A 22,227-nucleotide genomic window follows, 5' to 3' on the forward strand; every position below is an offset into this window, starting at 1 on the left:
GGTTTGCGCGCGAAAATCTGTGGAGCTGGTTATTGAGTCTACACGGTTCTCATGTGGCAGTTAAATTCCGCTACGCCGCTCAGCAGCGTTTCATTGTATTCCGCCTATCGACGTGCAAAACTCAGAGACATGGCTGAAACCGCTCCAGCTGCCGCTGCCCCGCCGGCTAAAGCTCCCAAGAAGAGATCGGCGTCTAAACCCAAGAAAACGGGCCCGAGCGTCAGGGACCTGATCGTCAAGACTGTGTCCGCGTCCAAAGAGAGGAGTGGCGTGTCCCTCGCCGCCCTGAAGAAGGCTCTTTCTGCGGGTGGCTACGATGTGGAGAAGAACAACTCCCGCGTCAAGCTGGCCATCAAGAGTTTGGTGACCAATGGAACCCTGGTCCAGACCAAAGGTACCGGCGCCTCCGGCTCCTTCAAACTCAACAAGAAGCAAACCGAAACCAAGAAGAAACCTGCTAAGAAAGCCCCCGCGAAAGCAAAGAAGCCTGCTGCCAAGAAACCCACCGTCAAGAAATCCCCCAAAAAGGTGAAGAAACCGGCCGCCACCGCTGCAAAGAAGGCAACAAAGAGCCCCAAGAAGGCCAAGAAGCCTGCAGCTGCAAAGAAACCAACCAAGAGCCCCAAAAAAGCCAAAAAGCCTGCAGCTGCTAAGAAGCCCGCCAAGAGCCCCAAGAAGGCCAAGGCAGTCAAACCCAGAACGGCGAAGCCTAATGCAACCAAGCCTAAAAAGGCGGCTCCCAAAAAGAAGTAAGTGTCAGTGATTCTTCACAAAACAAAACGGCTCTTTTAAGAGCCACCCACTTGCTACAATTAAAGAGCAAAGTTTTAATATTTTTTATTTATTTATTTATTTTGAGCACTTAAGGTACTTGTATAATCTATTAACACACTATTATTGATAGAACGCATGCAAATAAACTTGATTTGAAAAAATCTTGTGGACATTTCAACTTGCAATTTTGTACCTGTTATCTTACCTTCTTCTGCATTTAAACCCATATTTTATATATAATGCATGTACATTTTCTGTTAATTCATTCATTCATTATTCAAATGCTGGCAGAAAGAGGAGGGGGTTTGCAAGCGTGTACGTCTGCGGACTGCAAGACAGGGGCGTAACTTGAAAGAGGCGTAAGTTGGAAGTTGTCCAAATCACACAGAACCACGCGAGATGTCAAAACGATAAGTTGTTGGCAATATGGCCGCTTTAAACAGGGCACAAGAGTAGAATATCGATTACGTTCTTAAGGAAAGCAGGCGTTTTAGCCAGGATTTGATGCATGATGTGTGAGTGGATATTAATGTTAGGGGACAATGTGAGTGATGTTTTAGTAGGAAAACCTATTATGTGATCCACACTCCGGAACATAAGAGGGCGGTATAATGCACCAATAAGCTGGATGCCAACCGCCAATAAACTGGAAAGAAGACGAATGACAGATTACTGTGAGAGACAACGGTGAGAATATATTTTTTCCCCCGAAATAATTCTTTAAATTGAAGTGTATAGGTCATTTTCATAAAGTGGTATCGTTTTGTGGTTAATAGTCTATTAAAACTAAGGTGTAAAGTCAGCAAAATATAACCAAAAGACGTAAAGACGCTATCCCCGTTTCACAGACAAGTCTAGTCAAGACTAATTGAACTATGGCCTGATCCTGGCTTAATCTAAACCCTGTCTGTGACCTACATACAGTAATATAGCATATTTGTGATTTTGCTGTAAACACGTTTTATAATGCATAACTTACAAGGGAGCTCCATTAAGTACACATCTCATAAGTGGATTTACATAAACCATATACATCTTGAAGATTATTACTAAATGTCTATTTATCATCTGACTGGATAGTCTTTGATAAGTATTGCAGATGAGCTCATCTAACAGACATGAAACATGCATCTGAGTGATGTCTGTGTGATATTGTGTAGAATTCACTTTTGTCAGCACTGCTTTAGATGAGTGTAAGTGATGTACACAAATCTACATACAGTAACTAAACAAAGGTTATCTATTTTATTTGTCCATTTGCAATATTGATAATTTAAGGAACATTTGTGTTAAATGAAAAGTGAGTTACACCAGCTAGCTCAACATGTAAATGCAGTATATCACAGATAATTGAAAGAGGAGACTGACTCTTGACTGGTTGTTACAGGGACAGATGAGACACACGTGTGTTTATCTGCCACAGAGAGACTGATGAAGAAATGCTGCCATCAAAGGATTAGTGTAGGTACACTACATAAATAAATGAAACATTTTAAATCTTAAGTTGTAGTTTTAATTTTTTTTAATTAGTGTAAATTTAAACCACTATTACACCTCTTTTCTTATTCTTGATTTCTGTGCATTTGCTGCAGATCTTCTGTGGTGGAGCAGGACCTGCAAGGAAAGGTGAAAAAAAAAGGGAAAACCTGAAACAAAAGAATAAAGTAATGACTTTTTGTATTGTGTGTGTATGCATTTGTGTAGGATATGAAAATGCTTGCAGACTGGTGTGTGCACTGAGGATGGAGAAGTCCACAGCATCATCCTGGAAATGGTCCAGAGACACAGATGAGACGCTCCATCACTCCTGCTCTTACTGTCTCATCAGGACCAGATGCTGCTGTGGTCTTTTCATCCTCAGTGACCCCAGAGCAGCGAGAACATCTAGAGAAAGACCTCGAGACACTGAGGATGTGATTTTGGCAAAAATGTGATGGAGCTTTTATCTGAAGTGGTTGACGGTGCTCTTATTACAGAGGCCTACAATCTCCTGATCAACCTGGAGAAAAGAGCTGAGGTAAACTACTTTTGAGTTAGTTATGCTGTGAGGTGTTAGCCTATCCCTCTTTTTTGTTATTATTGCCAAACTTATTACATAAAAGATCAGGGTAAGATGGTTGTATCTAACAATGAACAATCATAATGCCATACAACGGTAAATAAAAATAGCATGTGTTCATCATAGTAGGAGATACTATACAAGAAAAAATAATAATTATGAGGATTTTGCACAAAGTAATTGAAAAAATATTCAAGAGATAACGAGATTGGGTTTTCTTAATAAAAAAAATGACTGAAGGATAAAACTTGATCACATGTGTGGAGTTAAAAAAAATAAAAACTTAAATTAACAGTATTGGCTATATTAAAATCACAAAATAAAAAGTCAGCAGTTTCTTCAACAAGACAACAACATGGGCAATTTTCTTCATTATCAAGATACTTGCAAATACATTAATTAAACCTGTCACTCATATCTTTTACGTTTTTGCGCTTGTTTTAACTTTGATCAACATAGCGGATGATTATATCCAAATCCCATTCAGGCTGAAGAGTATGCACTCTTTTAACGCTCGTTAAGTTAGTACTTGTTGAAATTAAAGTGTAACTAAACCCCTGCTCAGAGCCTGACTCCACCCACTGACAATATTTGAAAAATGCTGAAAAGTGGGCAGATCACAGCGGAGATAGAGGGGATGAACCGAGGGCGGGGCTGAGCGAGTGCAGCATGAACCTGAGACCCGCAGTGACGGATTGATTGACAGCTGCTGTCAGAGACGCTAAAATGGAGAGTGACTGTAATGACGCAAGTAGCTTTGCAACAGAGCGATCATTTGAAGTAGAGTACTTTTCTCCCCCACTTTTACCTGAAGTGGAGGGTGTCGAGGTGTCTGTTCATATCAATTTGAGCCGCTGGCTCAAACTGCGGTCTTAACTCCCGCACCGCGTCGCTTTTCAGCGCGAGCTGTGTGGACAAGCCCATTTCCACCTCCATTGCGTTGGAGAAGCGATCCCGTGTTTGCACACTCGAGCTCTAGGCGGGAACTTGCGGTCTTCCAGGCCAAATGCATGCAACCACTGGCGCTTAATTTTAAAGTCTGCTGGTAAACTATGCAGTCCAGCAGTGCTGTCGCAACCAGCAACACACCTCCATACCATCCTGACCACCAGTGTTGCCAGATTGGAAATGTCCAAGTATCGTACCAGAAGTTCAAAATTATCGTATTTGGAAGAAAATTATCGTACACGAGTCAAAAGTGTTATTTATCTATTCTAAACCAAGAACATTTTGACACGACCTGCAAATTACCAGAATAGATAACAAGGCGTATTGTTGGACAGAAGCAGTGAGAAAAAATACATACCATTATTTGCAGTGACTGTCTGCATCGCGGCGCATATTAAAACATATTAAAATGATTTTTAACCCTTGCTTTGTCGCGTCCAGTGAAGAAAAAATTTAGCTGTTGCTGCGTGGTGCAGTTAACTCCACATCTGAGCCGCTGTCATCGGAATCCTGCGTGTTGCCAGATGTTGATGTTCATGGACCGCAACTAGTTCTCATTGGCTTTAAAGCAGGGCACTCTCCTACATTCTTAACACACCCTCAGGTGCACATGAACGCATTTATAGTGTCTGTAATGAGCCGATTTCTTGTATGAGTAAAGAAGCCCTATGACTGCAACTACTATCATTACAATTTTCACAAAATTCTAAAATTATCGTACATTACGGGATTTTTTTCATTATTGATCGTACATCGTACAGAGGTAAAAATTATCGTACAAATACGATAATTATCGTACGTCTGGCAACACTGCTGACCACTGTACTAAATACAGATAAATCTACGCTAACTTGAAGATTCTCGAGGTCGGACAACCGGGACTTTTACTCCCATAATGCACTGCGCGCGCATAGCAACCGCGGCGAAGGGTAAAACAAACAAGCGTTCGCCATTAAGCAACACGAAGCGGAAGACAAATGAGCGCAGATATGTCGAGAAAACTGCCGAGAATCATGCCTAAAAAATTAGCAATGATTCAGCAAATCAAAGAATAACAAAATAATACCACTGCAGAGATGGCCACTCAATTTTCTGTTGCTATGTTATGACATTGCTATGCATAATGGTCGGCAGCTCTACACTGATAAGCAACAATGAAATGCACTAGTTGTGTGGGGAATAAGATACGTTTCTGCAGTTAGTCTATTTTTGCTTTTTTGAAAAAACCGTGTCCCTCACTGACACTGTACAAGCTGTGCCACTGACAGACTGAGCTCATTACAGCCATTGTGTAACACAGTGCTTTTGAATAAACTTTTTTTTTTTTCTAAATGAACAGTTAATGTAATCGATGCTTGATGGGTATTTAAACATGACTGCAAGTGTAGGACACATGGTATGTACACATGGTGTTCACACCAGGGGATTTGATGAGGTAATTGTATATGTCTGGATACTCGAGCCTGGGCCATGCCTTTGGGTTGTTCTCCCAGGACTCAGCTGGATGTCGATAGGGACAAGATTGTAACGTTAAACCTACAAGCGACAGCTTTCTGTGGTACCTGGTCAATGCAGGCGCAAGTAGACTTTCTATATATTGATAAGACATTCTGTAATAGAAGAAAGATCTGTATTTGTATAGCTGCTAGCGCCTTTCACATACATGTAACGTTAGCTAACGTTAGTCACAAAGCGCTTTACATGAGTGTTTTATTACATTCACTTCACTTCTCACCACCGACATACATTCGCATACACAGATATCATTCATCATTAATACAAAGTAGTCCGTTAGTATCAATAACTGACATAATCCACAACAAAACTTCTGTGAATAGATACCTTTTTGATTTTCCTCGGGCTTTGCCTTGATTGCCTTCGGTTTGTTTTACCCTTCAAACACGGCGGCGGCTTGTTGCTATGCAGGTCACATGATTTGTGACGTAAACGCCGACCAAGAGAATCTAAATAACTATATAATTGCTATGCTAAATAGATGCTATATTAGTCTATCCTGATCTTTACCAATATTGAATACTCGCAATTCCAGCTCCTGACTCACTACAGTGATTTTGATGGTTTTATACTGCCAAGGGCGTGGTAGCTCGTACCAAGGGGCGTGGTGAGCTGGAAACTGCTTACTAAGTCCACAAAATCAGGCGATCGTCGAAATCGCGACGGCCCGTAAAAACGCCATCCCCTATCGGGCCGAGCTCCGGAGTCGCGGGCGAATCCCGACGCTGGCCGGGGACGAGGCACCTTTCGCGGCCTGCCCCGGAGCCTCGGGGAGGGTGGATGTCTGGCCAAGGCCCGCGTTTTCGACTTAGTCATTTTTCCTACCCCGAATTCCTCCAGGGCCTCCGACCTGCCGAGGAAGGCCGACGAGGGCGAGGGTCGGTCGTCACCTGCCACCCTTACGTCACTTGCCACCGCAACATCCAATAGGAAAAATCAACTGCAGTAGCCACCGTTCAACCTGAAGAGGGCAGCACTCAGACGTTTTTACACCATATATTGTAGAATTAAAACACTTTATACTCAAATGTCAAAAAAGTTACTTGAATCAATGAACAGCACTAATAAAGCCCCATTCTTATAGATCATTAACTAAAAAAAAGGGTTTAGTTACTCTTTAAGTGCCTAATTAAAGGGTATGCGGTTTGGAACGCAGCCCGACAAAATCTCGTTTTGACATCTCGCGTGGTTCTGTGTGATTTGGACAACTTCAAGTTACGCCTCTTTTGTCAAGTTACGCTCCTGTCTTGCATCGGGGTTCGGAGTTTTGGAGGGATTAGCAGTGATTGGTTTTCATCTGTGACAGCTTCTGGCCAATGGACGACGAGCACTCTCTATTAAACTCTGATTCTCCCCGTAACGTCTATTATATACATTTACAGTGGTTACTGCGTAAGCTCCTAAAATGAGCGGAAGAGGTAAAACCAGCGGTAAGGCCAGAGCCAAGGCTAAGACCCGCTCCTCCAGGGCAGGACTTCAGTTCCCCGTCGGTCGTGTTCACAGACTCCTCCGCAAAGGGAACTACGCCGAGCGCGTCGGTGCCGGTGCTCCGGTGTATCTGGCCGCTGTGCTCGAGTACCTGACTGCTGAGATCCTGGAGCTGGCTGGAAACGCCGCCCGGGACAACAAGAAGACCCGTATCATCCCCCGTCATCTGCAGCTGGCGGTGCGCAACGACGAGGAGCTCAACAAACTCTTGGGCGGAGTGACCATCGCTCAGGGCGGCGTGCTGCCCAACATCCAGGCCGTGCTGCTGCCCAAGAAGACCGAGAAGCCCGCAAAGACCAAATAAACAGGAATACACAACTCACAAAGGCTCTTTTCAGAGCCACCCACTTCCTCGAGAAGAGCGATTTGTATTTAGAAAACAAACAAACAAAAAACTGAATTTCTATATCTGTGTGGGTGTGTGTGTGTATAAGCTTTTGATGCGTCTACTGTAGACATGAGGGGTGCGAGCAGAATTAATTATAATGAGCATAACAGTAAAAACGTGGAAAAGGTGTTACACTAAAATAAGACAACAGAGTAACACATTTAACGTTAATGGAAAGTACACATCTATTGTAAATACTAAAAGTACCTATATCTTAGCTCTGAATCTTATAGAGCAGCCTCCCGACAAACATAAATGATTAGAAAAATAAACATTTGAGCTGGAAAGACTTCCTCCACGCGTTCGAAAACAGGAAACGCACTGTCATTGGATGCCTTGCCCTGTGACGTAACCACAATAGCCAATCAAATGCCTCTGCTGAAGCTCCGCCCAATGCGGCAGGATAGTTTAAAAAGTTGCTGCAGACCGGAACAAAGTCATTCTCTGTTTTAGGAAGTTAGACAGAAAGCTAGGTACAATGGCAAGAACCAAACAAACTGCTCGTAAGTCAACCGGAGGTAAAGCCCCGAGGAAGCAGCTCGCCACCAAAGCCGCCCGTAAGAGCGCTCCGGCCACCGGCGGCGTCAAGAAGCCTCACCGCTACAGGCCCGGCACCGTGGCTCTGCGAGAGATCCGTCGCTACCAGAAGTCCACCGAGCTGTTGATCCGCAAGCTGCCCTTCCAGCGTCTGGTGCGAGAGATCGCTCAGGACTTCAAGACGGACTTGCGCTTCCAGAGCTCCGCCGTCATGGCCCTGCAGGAGGCCAGCGAGGCTTATCTGGTCGGTCTGTTCGAGGACACCAACCTGTGCGCCATCCACGCCAAGAGAGTCACCATCATGCCCAAAGACATCCAGCTGGCCCGCCGCATCCGTGGAGAGCGCGCCTAAACACGACTGATCCACACCGTCAACACCAAAGGCTCTTTTCAGAGCCACCTCAATCTATCTAACAGAGTGAAATTTCCAGGTTTCTGTTGCCGTGCTCATTGAAATACTCAAATTCTTGACGATATGACACATATGACTTCTATGTGTTGAAGCAATACACTTCCGTAGCTGAAGATGGTAAATAACTTTTACTGCAAGTGAATGTTAACTTAATCTTTTTTTTTTTTTAATTTTGTATTTTCCTTCCGCAGCTTTATTGATTCCAAGTGTAGCAGAATGATTCATACTTTCGTTTTTGACCAGGAAGACCGTCACCGCAGAGACCGCAACGGACTTCACTGAAACTAAAATTAAAGTGAATTTTTTTTTTTTTTTTCAAAATAATGTAATAGAATTAAGTTTGTAACTAATCTCATTATTTTGTATACTTTCCATTTGTATTTTATATATTGTCTCTAACTGTCTGGTTCGTGTCAGCCAGTAAATAGAGAATAAAATAAGACTGCACCGGACTGAGAACAGCTGAAAGATGGTGTGTCTTCAGCACTTGTAGCTCCAGAGAGAAGAGACGACAGCTAACACCATCACAGACCCTCTGGAGTCATCATCGGGTAATGGGCATGTTTGGGTGAACTATACATTAAAGTACTACAATATAATTCCACGTTTAATGACTTTTTTTTTTTTTTTTTTTTTTTAATTGTTAGTAACAATTTTACACACTCAAACAATATGTATATTTTTTACTATATTTCGCAACCTATTGATTTTCCCTCCAATAGTTAATTTAATGTTTAAAAAAATGGTGTAAAACAGAGACGCTTGGGATAGCTGATGAAATGAACATCAGGAATGTTACTTCTGGCACGCAGACACTACATCTCTCATCTGAAAAAGAAAACTAATCTAGTTATTCTCATAGACATACAGTTACTGACAAATGGAATAATAAAAAATCTCTCAAATTTAGGCCTACTATATGCATTTATATTCAGCTCCATATCCAAACAAATTAAATATGTTTAACCATTATAGTGGCAGAGTCGCACAAAAAAAGCTGATATATATAACTACAACACTGATACATGACATTTGATCAGTTGATATTTAAATCAACGGTTGCTTAAATACTGACTAGTAGCCTTTTCCTTAATCGGTTTAATTTCTGTTTTCAGTTTATATTATTACCTTGCCTAGTTATGATAGCACATCTGTGCTCTGGAATTAACAAAAAATAATAATCATCATTTATATATATATATATATATATATACTTTGATTTTCATCAACCTAAGAGATTTAAGGAATGTATCCGTTTAATTTAAGAAATGTGAAAAAAGAGTGCCGTGACTTTATACAATGTGATTCTTCTAAGTGGCCCGAGGGTACGGAGAGAGCTTGTGTATGAGGTAGATCTAAATAGCTTATCGGCAAACGTTAGATTTGTAAGTTCGTGGAGTCAGCAGTTTGCTTTACAAAAAAAAAATTAGGATTAAAGAGCATTGTATAACGTTGGTGGAGTGTTATTTTGGTTTCCAATCACTTCACCGACTGAGGAGAGGCTACGCAAGGTACTAAAGATGGCGGCCGCACCAAAAATATCACGTGACTGAAACCCATAAACAGTGTGTTGCTGCATAGCTCCGCCTTCGTGTGTTTCAAGTAGGTCCTGTAAGCGATTGTAACGTTATTTTTGTACTTTCCTACTTTCTATAGACGATTTCAACGGCAACAACATAAACAAACGTTACTTTGCATGCGCGCTTTTGTGGACCTAACTTAACTTCCGGTAGACTTCCAAATAGTAACAACTCAATAACAACAGCCAAGTCCCTCTAGAGTAGATATTTTTTGATAAACAAACAAAATATGTTTGCCGCGTGGATCAGGCGGACTTAATGAAAATGCAAATTCATTCTTTGCCAGCCGGAGATGTTTTAAAGCATAGACATAAAGGGCGAGACATAGAGGTTTCCCCAGTAACAGCTGTAAACAAAGCAGAGCTGGTAAGCTCACACGCTGCTTTATCAGGCATATAACATGCAAGTCTTCCTTCAGAAATACAGCGATATAAAAACACCTGTGCTTTGTTTTGATATTTAAACATATAAATGTAAGGAATTATTATTATTAAACGTGCAGTACATTACTCATGTTTATTCAACGAAGCCTTTTTGAAAATCGATTAGTTTTAAAATTGTGGCGAGTCTCCAAAAATAAATAAATGTATGGGAAACACATCCCGCAGCACAACCACCTGACCCCAACTTCAGTCTACTCATCACATTGACTTTAACTGCGTTCGTAGAAGGCACCGCTGCCAGACCGATATACACAACACAGCCCGATTAAACCGTCTATAAGCTCGGCTGTGCAGTGTGTAGAATTGGAAAGTCGTAAACATGTCAGGGAGAGGTAAAGGAGGTAAAGGGCTCGGGAAAGGAGGCGCTAAGCGTCACAGGAAGGTTCTTCGGGATAACATCCAGGGCATCACCAAACCCGCCATCCGTCGTCTCGCTCGCCGCGGCGGAGTCAAGCGTATCTCCGGTCTGATCTACGAGGAGACCCGCGGTGTATTGAAGGTGTTTCTGGAGAACGTGATCCGCGATGCTGTCACCTACACCGAGCACGCCAAGAGAAAGACCGTCACCGCCATGGACGTCGTGTACGCGCTGAAGCGACAGGGACGCACTCTGTACGGCTTCGGAGGATAAACTCATCTGTACACTCACAAACACCCAACGGCTCTTTTAAGAGCCACCCACATTTTCAGAAAGAGCTCTTTTCATAATGTTCTCTGAATTGTGTAATAAAAAAGCACACCGAGTTCTTCGATTAAAATTTTCATAAAGAAAAAGTTTTAGCGCACTAAAATATAAATACTTTTTGTCTTAATATAGATATTAAATTGATTGACTAACGGTAAATCGTGTTCTCTCCAATAATTATTAAATTGTGTGCAAAATAGTATGTCAATAAAACGATAAGGTCAGAGACGCGTGTGTGGGGGAGGGTGCGGGAAGCATTCAGATTTAGAAGCCTGTGATTGGCGGATGCGTCTGTCCAGCTGTCCATTTCTAACCAATGAAATATGTTTTCTTCATTTGTTGTACAAGAAGATCCAATCAGGGAATGTCAACCCAGCCTCATAAATTAGCATGAGCTTTCAATAAATATCCAGTTCTCTATTGTCAAGGTAAGTATTGTGTTTGTTCTATACTCGCATCATGCCTGAACCAGCGAAGTCTGCTCCCAAGAAGGGTTCCAAGAAAGCGGTGACTAAGACCGTGGCTAAAGGAGGAAAGAAGCGCAGAAAGTCCAGGAAGGAGAGCTACGCTATCTACGTGTACAAAGTGCTGAAGCAGGTTCATCCTGACACCGGGATCTCTTCGAAGGCGATGGGGATCATGAACTCTTTCGTCAACGACATCTTCGAGCGCATCGCCGGTGAGTCTTCTCGTCTCGCTCACTACAACAAGCGCTCCACCATCACCTCGAGAGAGATCCAGACCGCCGTGCGTCTGCTGCTGCCCGGAGAGCTGGCCAAACACGCCGTGTCTGAGGGCACCAAGGCCGTCACCAAGTACACCAGCTCCAAGTGAAGCGTGACCTGACTGCGACAACCCCAACGGCTCTTTTAAGAGCCACCCATCTTTTCAAATAAAGAGCTTTATGTCCTGTTGTTTGTGGTGGGTTGGGTTAATAAACCAAATAATTTTGGATGGATCCATTTTTCCTACTTCTCGAAACCCAAGCAAATCCTGAAGAACCGAATCAATCACGGACAGCGTTCGCTGCTGACGCATGGATCGCAGCTTTTTCTGATATTGGGGCTGCTATTCCCAAAAGCATCAGAGACCTAAGTACATCTTGAAGTACACATTAAATCAAAGTTGACCATTTTGTTAGCGCACAATGCTGTTTTTGTGGTGAATTTGTGCTGCTTTCATCATGCAATATTCCGTTTTTCTCGGAAGTATATCAAAATACGGAAGTAAAAGCGGTCTCAAACTTCCGGTTCACGCCATAACATTACATTACATATCATTGTTACTATACAAAATTGTGTAAAAGTATGCATCACGGTTTCCACACAAATATAAAGCAGCAATAATAATGTTTCGTGAGCAGCAAATGATCTCTGAAGGATCATGTGACACTGAAGACCGGAGTAATGATGCTTAACATTCAGCTGCGCATCACTTTTAAATTACATTTTTAAAATATATTAAAGTTATTTTTAAATTTGTTTGTTTTGTTCACAAGTTGCAGCCTTACTGTGCATGAGACTTAAAAAAAACATTACAAAATCTTACTGACAACATACTTTTGTGTACATGTAATATTTATTTTAAATGGCAAGTTAATGCAAGTACATTTATTTAAACTGGTTGTTAAAAGTTCAAATGGATTGTATGTTCTGTAATTGTTGTTAATAAATATGTCAGAAAAAACAAGCAAACATGGTTTTATTACAGTTATCACAGTTTACCACAGCATTTGTATTAAAACTTGCAATAACCACAATTTACCATGGCAATAATAATAATAAATTTTAGTACTAATGTAACACCATGAGGTACCCTCAAAGGTGCACCTTTGTAACTTAAAGCATGCATACTTGTCTACCCTTAAAGCATGCATACTTGTAATGCTCCCTTTTAGGGATATAGTTGCACCTTTAAGGCTATTGCCCCAGTAAGGGGCAATAGGGTCAGCTGTGGCCTAATGGTTAGAGACTTGGACTAGTTACCAGAAAGGTCGCCGGCTCGAGTTGTAGGTGTGAGGGAGTGAATGAGCAGTGCTCTCTTCCACGCTTAATACCCATGGCTGAAGTGCCCTTCACCGAACCCCCAGTTGCTCCCCGGGCACTGGATCTATAGCTGCCCACTGCTCCGGGTGTGTGTTCACTGTGTGTTCATTTCTCACTGCTGTGTGTGTGTGTGTTTTAGAACATGTTTGTTTGAGCTCTCGATGTCAAATCAGTGTTGCCAACTAATTTTCAGAGAAAGTTACTTAAGGAAAGTTCATTTGTTGCTAAAAGTTACTAAATAACGTTGTGATGTCATTGCGTAATCACGACGCACTATTGTGTCACAACCTCAAATCTCAGCAAAAAACTTTTATATGTGTTAATTTTTTATTTTTGTTTGTAAAATAATATGCATAATATAGTATTAAAATATAAATGACTGCATTTTTAAATTCATTGAATTATTGAACACTAACACATTTTTTGAATGATAACAATTTAAGTTTTTTTAATAGCTAGTAAACTAGTAATACTACACTTTCCCAACAATGATGCTTTAAGCAGTGTAGTAGTTATTAGTGTGCTACACTCTCAGAAAAGTCTGTAAAAATAGGGCACAATCTACTATGTTCATATGAAAGAATTTTCCATATTGATTTTTTATTTTTATCTGCATTTTAAATTACGCCTTGTTCTTTCTGGTTACAGGGTGATAATGGATGATGTTCTGGAAAATTACCAGTATCTTTTCCATTTTTCTTACGGAGTACTCATTGATCAACAATCGCAGTTACAGGCTACTAGTAAACTGTATCATAAATGAACAATTATGAAATTATTAAGCTGAACAATTACAAACAGCAGCTCACGTGATGTGACATCTTTGTTTTCCTTTTGTTGTGTGTAATTTGGATGGAAAATATGTGTGCCTTTTTATTGTCTGAGTCACTTATCAAAAAATGCTAAAAGTTGCCAAATAAATGTAAAAAATTTGCGCAATTTGTTGCTATGTGCTGTGGGGGAAATAGTTCCTAGGGTAGTCTGAAAAGTCAAAATTGCTAAGTTGGCAACACTCAGTGTTGCCAGATTGGAAATGCCCAAGTATCGTACCAGAAGTTCAAAATTATCGTATTTGGAAGAAAATTATCGTACACGAGTCAAAAGAGTTATTTATCTATTCTAAACCAACAACATTTCGACACGACCTGCAAATTACCACAATAGATAAGGCGTATTGTTGGACGGAAACAGTGAGACAAAATACTATCCCATTATTTTCAGTGACTGTCTCGGGCGTGGCGCATATTAAAACATATTTAAATGATTTTAACACTTGCTTTGTCGCATCCAGTTAAGAAGGAATTTAGCTGTTTCTGCGTGGTGCAGTTAACTCCACATCTGAGCCGCTGTCATCGGAATCCTGCGTGTTGCCAGATGTTGAAGGGGTTCTTTCTGTCATGGACCGCAACTAGTGCTCGTTGGCTTTAAAGCAGGGCACCCTCCAGCATTCTTAACACACTCTGAGGTGCACACGAATGCATTTAGAGTGTCTGTAATGAGCCGATTTCGTGTATGAGTAAAGAAGCCCTATGACTGCAACTACCACCATTTAAATTTTCATAAAATTCTGAAATTATCGTACATTACGGGATTTTTTTCATTATTGATCGTACATCGTACAGAGGTGAAAATTATCGTACAAATACGATAATTATCGTACGTCTGGCAACACTGGCAACACTGCGAATGAGGACCGAGAACCGCCGAGGACCCGTGCAGAGAAGAGGGGCGGGGTTTGGAATTTCGAAGTACTTGCAGTGATTGGTTTGCAACTGTAGCAGCCTCGGACCAATAGAAGACGGGCACGGTCTCATAAAGCCGGTTGTCAGGCCAAAACATTATTATTTTTCTGCTTTAGACACTTGTGATAGTTACAACAATCCAACAATGAGCGGAAGAGGCAAAACCGGTGGTAAGGTCAGAGCCAAGGCTAAGACCCGCTCCTCCAGGGCAGGACTTCAGTTCCCCGTCGGTCGTGTTCACAGACTCCTCCGCAAAGGGAACTACGCCGAGCGCGTCGGTGCCGGTGCTCCGGTGTATCTGGCCGCTGTGCTCGAGTACCTGACTGCTGAGATCCTGGAGCTGGCTGGAAACGCCGCCCGGGACAACAAGAAGACCCGTATCATCCCCCGTCATCTGCAGCTGGCGGTGCGCAACGACGAGGAGCTCAACAAACTCTTGGGCGGAGTGACCATCGCTCAGGGCGGCGTGCTGCCCAACATCCAGGCCGTGCTGCTGCCCAAGAAGACCGAGAAGCCCGCAAAGACCAAATAAACAACAATACACCACTCACAAAGGCTCTTTTCAGAGCCAACCACTTTCTCGAGAAGAGCGATTTTAACTTAAAAAAATCTAAATATCTGATTCGATTTTTTTTTTAAAGGTTTTGATGCGTTTTATGAGGGGCGCGAGCAGAGCGAATTATAACGAGCGTTACAATAAAAACGTGGAAAAGTTGTTGCACTATAATAGGCAACTGCGTAACATCTTAGACGTTAATGGATAGGAACAACCTCCAACCCAATTTCACGTCCATTGTAAATCTTAAAAAAAAAAACTAATCTTACATTAGCTCTGATTCTAGTAGAGCAGCCTTCCGATGAACATAAATGATTAGAAAAATAAAAACAGCATTTTCCGGTTGCAATATTGGGACACTGAACGGACAACATTTGAGCGGGAAAGGCTGCCTCCACTCGTTCGAAAACAGGAAACGCACTGTCATTGGCTGTCTCGCGCTGTGACGTAACCACAATAGCCAATCAAATGCCTCTATTGAAGCCCCGCCCAATGCTGCAGGACAGTTTAAAAAGTTGCTGCAGATCTGAACAAAGGCATTGCGTTTCAGAAAGCGAGACTGAAATCTAGGTACAATGGCAAGAACCAAACAAACTGCTCGTAAGTCCACCGGAGGTAAAGCCCCGAGAAAGCAGCTCGCCACCAAAGCCGCCCGTAAGAGCGCTCCGGCCACCGGGGGCGTCAAGAAGCCTCACCGCTACAGGCCCGGCACCGTGGCTCTGCGAGAGATCCGTCGCTACCAGAAGTCCACCGAGCTGCTGATCCGCAAGCTGCCCTTCCAACGTCTGGTGCGAGAGATCGCTCAGGACTTCAAGACAGACCTGCGCTTCCAGAGCTCCGCCGTCATGGCCCTGCAGGAGGCCAGCGAGGCTTATCTGGTCGGTCTGTTCGAGGACACCAACCTGTGCGCCATCCACGCCAAGAGAGTCACCATCATGCCCAAAGACATCCAGCTGGCCCGCCGCATCCGTGGAGAGCGCGCCTAAACACACGACTCCAACTTTTAGACCAAAAGGCTCTTTTCAGAGCCAATTCAATGTATCTAACGGAGCAAAATGTCTTTATCCCTGCTTGGAAAATATGCTGTGCTCCTTCGAGCCCATTCACACTCCTATTGTCTGCTCGTAAGAAATTAGCAAATCGATGGTAATGAATGGAATTGTATTTTCGAACTTGACAGCATTCTCCATCACACAGGTGTAAGAATATACTTTTGAGTGTTAGAACTACATTTTTAGGTCTGACTTCAAACATCAATTTAGTCTGAGGGTGCAAAATACAGTCTACTAACAACACACGCATAAACACTTGCTTATGCCCATGATTGTCATTGAATTAAAATGTTGCGCAAATGGACAGCTTTAGTTTTACTTATCCTTGTTTCACCATAATTTATTTATGTCAAATGCAGATGTCAAGAGGGAAAAGTCAGGAGAAACTGCATTCAAAGTTAAATGAGAGAGAACGTATTCTTAGAAAGAATATAAGGGTGCTGTGGGATTGCAAGTGATGGGAAGTTCGGCTCTTTTCAGAGAGCCGGCTCTTTTGGCTGAATGGCTCTTAATTTAGGATTTTTTGTAGGCCTTTGTTTTACCATAACTTTGTTCTACCATAACTACCAAAAAGTAATGGTTTGTGTGTTGAAAACCCTTTCATGTGCAGTATTTTTATGAGAAAAAATTATTTTGTTTAATATTTTAATAAAACATTTTATTGCAAAAAATTAACAACAAAACCGCAAATAAATCTATGGAATTAGAACCGAAATCAAGCAAACAGTATTAATGTCCTCAGTGAAGATTGGCATTCAAAAAAATCAGATGCCTCAGCTTTGATGGACTGATCCTATTTCTTCTTTCTGTGATTATCTGCCCTGTTTTTGAGAAGATTCTCTCTGAAGGAACCGAACACACAGTCTCCCCTCCATTAACGTTGTTACGACTCGTTAACTTGCAGTGGAGTGCTGCTTCACTTCATCCCCCTCCGTTACATAATGTTGTGATCCCATATACTCACATCTGATTGGCCACGATACGACTGCTGACCAATCAAAACAAAGTTCTGCCTTGAGGTAAGCAGCCAAAGGAAAAAAAAACTGGGAGCCGGCTCTCACTCATTGCGAGCCGGCTCTTCTGATTCACTACAAAGCATCGGCTCTCAGAGCCGCATCTTTTGCGCATGACCCACCATTGCCGTTTCAGCAAGGGAAAAATGCTTAGGGTTCAAGAATAACTAAATATATATGAATGAGAAAAGATCCTTTTGATCTTATATATAAAAAAAATAATAACAAAAAGCTAACCTTTCATCGGATAATAAGAATTAAAAATGGGGAGAAATAGGCCTATGCTTACGAAATAAATGTTTTTCTCAAATACATGTTGGACAATTATTGGCACCCCTAGAAATTCTTATGAATAAAATATCTCTGAAGTATATTCCCATTCATATTTACAATTCTGAGCACTCTAGGGTGATTATGAACATGAAATTATCCAGCCATGGACAACAGAAATATAAATAGGAGGGAAAACAAAGCCAAAAATCCCTTAATCATCCATCACAATGAGAAAAACCAAATAATATATTTCTGATGTGCAGCAAAAGATAATTGAGCTTCACAAATTGGTGAAGTGGCTTTAAGAAAAGATCTAGAGCAGTGAAAATTCCCATTTCCAATCAACATAAAATGTTACGAAACTGCCTGGAAGAGGACGTGTATCTATATCGTCCTACTGCACGGTGAGGAGGAGAGTTTGAGTGGCTAAAGACTCTCGAAGGATCACAGCTGGAGAACTGCAGAAAATAGTTGAATCTCGGGTTCAGAAAACTTGTCAAACAGCACCTACATCATCACTTGTTGCTTGGAAGGATTTCAAGTTTAATCCAAAGAGCTCATCCAAAAACAAACTAAAGCATATTTAGTTATCAGACATGACTGGAACTTCAAATGGGACAAACCTAAAAAACAGCAAAAATGGGTCACTGAGCACAAAACCAAGCTTCTGCGATGGCCATATCAGTCCTCTGAACTGAACCCTAAAGAAAATTAGTGTGGTGAACTGAAGACTAGGAGAAGCTGGGAATCTAAAGGGTCTGAAGTGATTTTGGATGAAGGAATGGTCTCTGATCTCTTGTGAGGAGTTCTCTAACCTCATCAGACATTAAAGGAGAACATTTAGACCTGTTAAACTGGCAAATGGAGGTTTCAAAAAGCATTAAATAAAACGGTGCCATTGTGGCCAATGTGTATTAGAGAAAAACATTTCATGATATTTCCCCCCATTTTAAATTCTTAATATCCAATGAAATGTTATACTTTTGTGATTTAAAAAAAAAAAAAAAGCTCAAAAGGATTAACAATGCAGATACATTTTCACAGGCTTGTTTGATCATATCTACCAAGGGTGCAGATATTTTTGGCCGTGTCTGTCTCTCTCTCGCTCTCTCTCTCTCTCTCTCTATATATATATATAAATAAATAAACATGCACCCAGGCTGCTGTAGTGATTGCTGCAGGCGTACATTTTAATTTTTGATAAAAAAAATTGCTTATTGCTTTTTTGATTCTGTATAACATTTTCCCCCACTCAATTAAAATGTAAATAAAAGCACAAAAATAACAGTATACTAAACAATGGACTGCAGATCCCAATCAATTTATTGCAGCTGAACATCTCATGCTTTCCCTGGGAAATAAACCCACAAACTCAGTTCCTGATTTCAATTTAAAAAAATGATCTAAAAAACATGTATGGTGTAACACCACACAGTGCCTTGAAAAAGTTGTCCATATACAAAAACTAAAGCATTTAAAAAGGAACTATTGAAGGTTCCCAAGAGCAGAGTGGCTTCCATAATTCGTAAATGGAAGAGGATTAGAACAACCAGGACTCTTTCATGTTAATATCATGGAAACAGGGCAATAACAGGCCATGCATACTTCTCAGTCTTTAACACTTTAATGGGAAAGCTAATAGATGTCTCGCTCTCCCTCTCAACCGATAACTTGATAGATGAATGCACTTTGAAGACACACACTTCATTTACCAGAACATTTTCTTAAAAAAAAAAAAATAGCAAAGCTTTAATAAATGCTTGTAAGACATAATGCATTCACAGACAGCACAGTGACATCTACAAGTGCTTGGGAATTTAAAAGCATGCATCTTAATCTTACTTTACATAATTGATCATAAATAATGCAGAATACATCTATAAATGTAACTACAACAAACATGAAATAAAACCCACTATAACCAAAAGACAAAATTACCACACACAAAGAAGTTAAGAGAAAAGTGCACCAGCATCCAGTGAACATTCTGCAAACAGAAATGGATTCAGCATTTCTTGTCTTCTAATGGACTTCATTTCTGAGTCGACTGTAGGAGGTGTGACCACCTTCATGTAATCTACAGTAGTCCTGCCCCACCAGAGCCCTCTTTTTGCACGGCTGACCCAGCCGAGTGATACCGCTGCACAGCAGGCGACCTGAGAAAGAACTTCACAAAAAATAAAAAGGTTTAACACTGCACTTGTCTGAGGTCTCTCTCATCTGACATGCGTGAGGTCTTGAATCAGGTGTGTTTGATTAGGAGACATCTAACATGTGAAGGGTTGGGGGTTCTGCAGGACCAGGATTGGGAACCACTGGCATGAAGGGTCAACTATGAATTGGTTTTGACTTTAATAAGACTGTTTTAAAGGATACCTGTTGCTGGCAAGTGAATGGTTGGGGCTTGAGCTTCTGGAGTGGTTCACGGTCTCCAGCACACCTACTAGGTTCTTCTGAGGAACATAGTCCAGCATGTCCTGCCAATCAGACAATGACTTCAAGAACAGGCTCAAAGAATTGTGCAGTTTGCAATTCAGTTTATTTATTCAATGCATTATTAATATCACAGTTAGTTAGGGGTGGGGGCGGGGATCGATTTACATATCAATTGCGATTCTGCCAATTCAAATTGATACACACTGTTAACAGTGATCCAAGAATTGGTAAAACTGTAGTATAGTGAACAATTCTCAATTTTATTTATGTACTAAGAAGTTTGTCTCAGGGCTGCATTGCTTTATTACAGATGACTGCTACTCATGTGTAATAATTGCAGTCAGTTAACTGAAATGGGAAGAAAAAATAAAATTACATTTAAATCAGTTTTTTTTTTAAGACCAATTACATTTCCTATTTGATTACAGTTGACAAAGTAACAAAACAGAGAATCAAATCTATGCATAAATTGAATCCAACAACAACTCACTGCTCCAATGCTGTGGCGACTCTTGAGTCTGGGGGTTGAATGGTTGGGTGTGCCTGTGATTAGATGCCTGAACTTTGGACCATGAGACTGAGATGGGGACATGGACAGTATGTCTGGATCACCTAAAAATCAAGAAAGTGAGAAAGGGAGAGAGATGGAGTGAGCGGTAATATTATATAAATGTGCTCCGAGAGGATTTTAGTGTGTTGCTATTTGGATTCTTGGGTGTTTTCTAAGTTATTTGGTCTCTACTCTAGATCAACAGAGTCCACCCCAAGTCTTCAGGGCATTGCAAACAATGCAAGGTTTTTTGAGGCGAGGTAACAAATCCAAATCTAATGTGTAATATACAGTCGTGGCCAAAAGTTGAGAGTTACATAAATATTGGAAATTGGAAAAGTTGCTGCTTAAGTTTTTATAATAGCAATTTGCATATACTCCAGAATGTTATGAAGAGTGATCAGATGAATTGCATAGTCCTTTGCCATGAAAATTAACCTAATCCCCAAAAAACCTTTCCACTGCATTTCATTGCTGTCATTAAAGGACCTGCTGAGATCATTTCCGTAATCGTCTTGTTAACTCAGGTGAGAATGTTGACGAGCACAAGGCTGGAGATCATTATGTCAGGCTGATTGTGTTAGAATGGCAGACTTGACATGTTAAAAGGAGGGTGATGCTTGAAATCATTGTTCTTCCATTGTTAACCATGGTGACCTGCAAAGAAACGCGTGCAGCCATCATTGCGTTGCATAAAAATGGCTTCACAGGCAAGGATATTGTGGCTACTAAGATTGCACCTAGATCAACAATTTATAGGATCATCAAGAACTTAAAGAGGTTCAATTCTTGTAAAGAAGGCTTCAGGGCGTCCAAGAAAGTGGATTCAGCTGCGGGATCGGAGTGCCACCAGTGCAGAGCTTGCTCAGGAATGGCAGCAGGCAGGTGTGAGCGCATCTCCACGCACAGTGAGGCCAAGACTTTTGGAAGATGGCCTGGTGTCAAGAAGGGCAGCAAAGAAGCCACTTCTCTCCATCAAAAAGGATTGATCTTCTGCAGAAAGTATAGTGAATGGACTGCTGAGGACTGGGGCAAAGTCATATTCTCCGATGAAGCCCCTTTCCGATTGTTTGGGGCATCTGGAAAAAGACTTGTCCGGAGAAGAAAAGGTGAGCGCTACCATCAGTCCTGTGTCATGCCAACAGTAAAGCATCCTGACACCATTCATGTGTGGGGTTGCTTCTCATCCAAGGGAGTGGGCTCACTCACAATTCTGCCCAAAAACACAGCCATGAATAAAGAATGGTACCAAAACACCCTCCAACAGCAACTTCTTCCAACAATCCAACAACAGTTTGGTGAAGAACAATGCATTATCCAGCACGATGGAGCACCGTGCCATAAAGCAAAAGTGATAACTAAGTGGCTCGGGGACCAGAATGTTGAAATTTTGGGTCCATGGCCTGGAAACTCCCCAGATCTTAATCCCATTGAGAACTTGTGGTCAATCCTCAAGAGGCGGGTGGACAAACTCCAAGGACAAACTCCAAGAAGTGTTTATAAAAGAATGGGTTGCTATCAGTCAGGATTTGGCCCAGAAGTTGATTGAGAGCATGCCCAGTCGAATTGCAGAGGTCCTGAAAAAGAAGGGCCAACACTGCAAATACTGACTCTTTGCATAAATGTAATTGTCGATAAAAGCCTTTGAAACGTATTAAGTGCTTGTAATTATATTTCAGTACATCACAGAAACAACTGAAACAAAGATCTAAAAGCAGTTTAGCAGCAACT

The 22,227-nt window shown here is 41.5% G+C and overlaps 7 protein-coding genes across 9 annotated transcripts in view; 6 read left to right on the plus strand and 1 right to left on the minus strand.

Moving 5' to 3' along the window:
• LOC132133485 (protein brambleberry-like) overlaps nucleotides 1-22,227 on the minus strand; it is a 51,550-nt gene that overhangs the window by 20,427 nt on the left and 8,896 nt on the right. The window contains exons 11-13 of one of the 2 annotated variants that reach the window (XM_059546333.1): nucleotides 20,437-20,558; nucleotides 19,887-19,987; nucleotides 19,247-19,677 (exon numbers count right to left, since the gene is read on the minus strand). In XM_059546333.1, the coding sequence (XP_059402316.1) occupies nucleotides 19,533-19,677; nucleotides 19,887-19,987; nucleotides 20,437-20,558 (368 nt within the window). In that variant the 3' untranslated portion in view covers nucleotides 19,247-19,532. Of the gene's footprint in view, nucleotides 1-19,246; nucleotides 19,678-19,886; nucleotides 19,988-20,436; nucleotides 20,559-22,227 lie in introns of those variants that run through there. The other variant, XM_059546334.1, reaches the window with a different exon arrangement.
• Nucleotides 9-2,718, plus strand: LOC132133101 (histone H1-like). Of its 2 annotated transcripts, XM_059545821.1 has the most exons (3): nucleotides 10-749; nucleotides 2,162-2,235; nucleotides 2,367-2,718. In XM_059545821.1, exons 1-2 carry the CDS (start codon nucleotides 52-54, stop codon nucleotides 2,169-2,171), a joined length of 708 nt encoding a protein of 235 aa, XP_059401804.1. In that variant the 5' UTR covers nucleotides 10-51; the 3' UTR covers nucleotides 2,172-2,235; nucleotides 2,367-2,718. The 2 variants fall into 2 exon arrangements, with proteins under 2 accessions (XP_059401803.1, XP_059401804.1); XM_059545820.1 differs by lacking the exons at nucleotides 2,162-2,235; nucleotides 2,367-2,718 and adding an exon at nucleotides 1,066-2,113 and having other exon boundaries at nucleotides 9-749.
• On the plus strand, nucleotides 2,196-15,183 carry LOC132133108 (histone H2A-like). The gene is made up of 4 exons (XM_059545829.1): nucleotides 2,196-2,235; nucleotides 2,367-2,400; nucleotides 6,679-7,084; nucleotides 14,761-15,183. Exons 3-4 carry the CDS (start codon nucleotides 6,702-6,704, stop codon nucleotides 15,146-15,148), a joined length of 771 nt encoding a protein of 256 aa, XP_059401812.1. The 5' UTR covers nucleotides 2,196-2,235; nucleotides 2,367-2,400; nucleotides 6,679-6,701; the 3' UTR covers nucleotides 15,149-15,183.
• LOC132133102 (histone H3) lies at nucleotides 7,359-8,133 on the plus strand. The gene has a single exon (XM_059545822.1). The coding sequence runs from the start codon at nucleotides 7,651-7,653 to the stop codon at nucleotides 8,059-8,061; it is 411 nt and encodes a 136-aa protein (XP_059401805.1). The 5' UTR covers nucleotides 7,359-7,650; the 3' UTR covers nucleotides 8,062-8,133.
• LOC132133107 (histone H4) lies at nucleotides 10,424-11,007 on the plus strand. Its single transcript, XM_059545828.1, has one exon. The coding sequence runs from the start codon at nucleotides 10,464-10,466 to the stop codon at nucleotides 10,773-10,775; it is 312 nt and encodes a 103-aa protein (XP_059401811.1). The 5' UTR covers nucleotides 10,424-10,463; the 3' UTR covers nucleotides 10,776-11,007.
• Nucleotides 11,087-11,867, plus strand: LOC132133105 (histone H2B-like). The gene has a single exon (XM_059545826.1). The coding sequence runs from the start codon at nucleotides 11,289-11,291 to the stop codon at nucleotides 11,661-11,663; it is 375 nt and encodes a 124-aa protein (XP_059401809.1). The 5' UTR covers nucleotides 11,087-11,288; the 3' UTR covers nucleotides 11,664-11,867.
• On the plus strand, nucleotides 15,488-16,223 carry LOC132133103 (histone H3). The gene has a single exon (XM_059545824.1). The coding sequence runs from the start codon at nucleotides 15,748-15,750 to the stop codon at nucleotides 16,156-16,158; it is 411 nt and encodes a 136-aa protein (XP_059401807.1). The 5' UTR covers nucleotides 15,488-15,747; the 3' UTR covers nucleotides 16,159-16,223.

The sequence above is a fragment of the Carassius carassius genome, chromosome 50 (assembly GCF_963082965.1).
Source record: "Carassius carassius chromosome 50, fCarCar2.1, whole genome shotgun sequence".
NCBI classification, from domain to species: domain Eukaryota; kingdom Metazoa; phylum Chordata; class Actinopteri; order Cypriniformes; family Cyprinidae; genus Carassius; species Carassius carassius.

Coding starts and splice junctions, on each gene's coding strand:
- LOC132133108 (XM_059545829.1), top strand. CDS start 6,702: ATGAGCGGAAGAGGTAAAACCAGCGGTAAGGCCAGAGCCAAGGCTAAG. Junction 7,085..14,760: donor GAGAAGCCCGCAAAGACCAA/ATAAACAGGAAT, acceptor CAACAATCCAAC/AATGAGCGGAAGAGGCAAAA.
- LOC132133101 (XM_059545820.1), top strand. CDS start 52: ATGTGGCAGTTAAATTCCGCTACGCCGCTCAGCAGCGTTTCATTGTAT. Junction 750..1,065: donor AAGGCGGCTCCCAAAAAGAA/GTAAGTGTCAGT, acceptor AAATGCTGGCAG/AAAGAGGAGGGGGTTTGCAA.
- LOC132133102 (XM_059545822.1), top strand. CDS start 7,651: ATGGCAAGAACCAAACAAACTGCTCGTAAGTCAACCGGAGGTAAAGCC.
- LOC132133103 (XM_059545824.1), top strand. CDS start 15,748: ATGGCAAGAACCAAACAAACTGCTCGTAAGTCCACCGGAGGTAAAGCC.
- LOC132133105 (XM_059545826.1), top strand. CDS start 11,289: ATGCCTGAACCAGCGAAGTCTGCTCCCAAGAAGGGTTCCAAGAAAGCG.
- LOC132133107 (XM_059545828.1), top strand. CDS start 10,464: ATGTCAGGGAGAGGTAAAGGAGGTAAAGGGCTCGGGAAAGGAGGCGCT.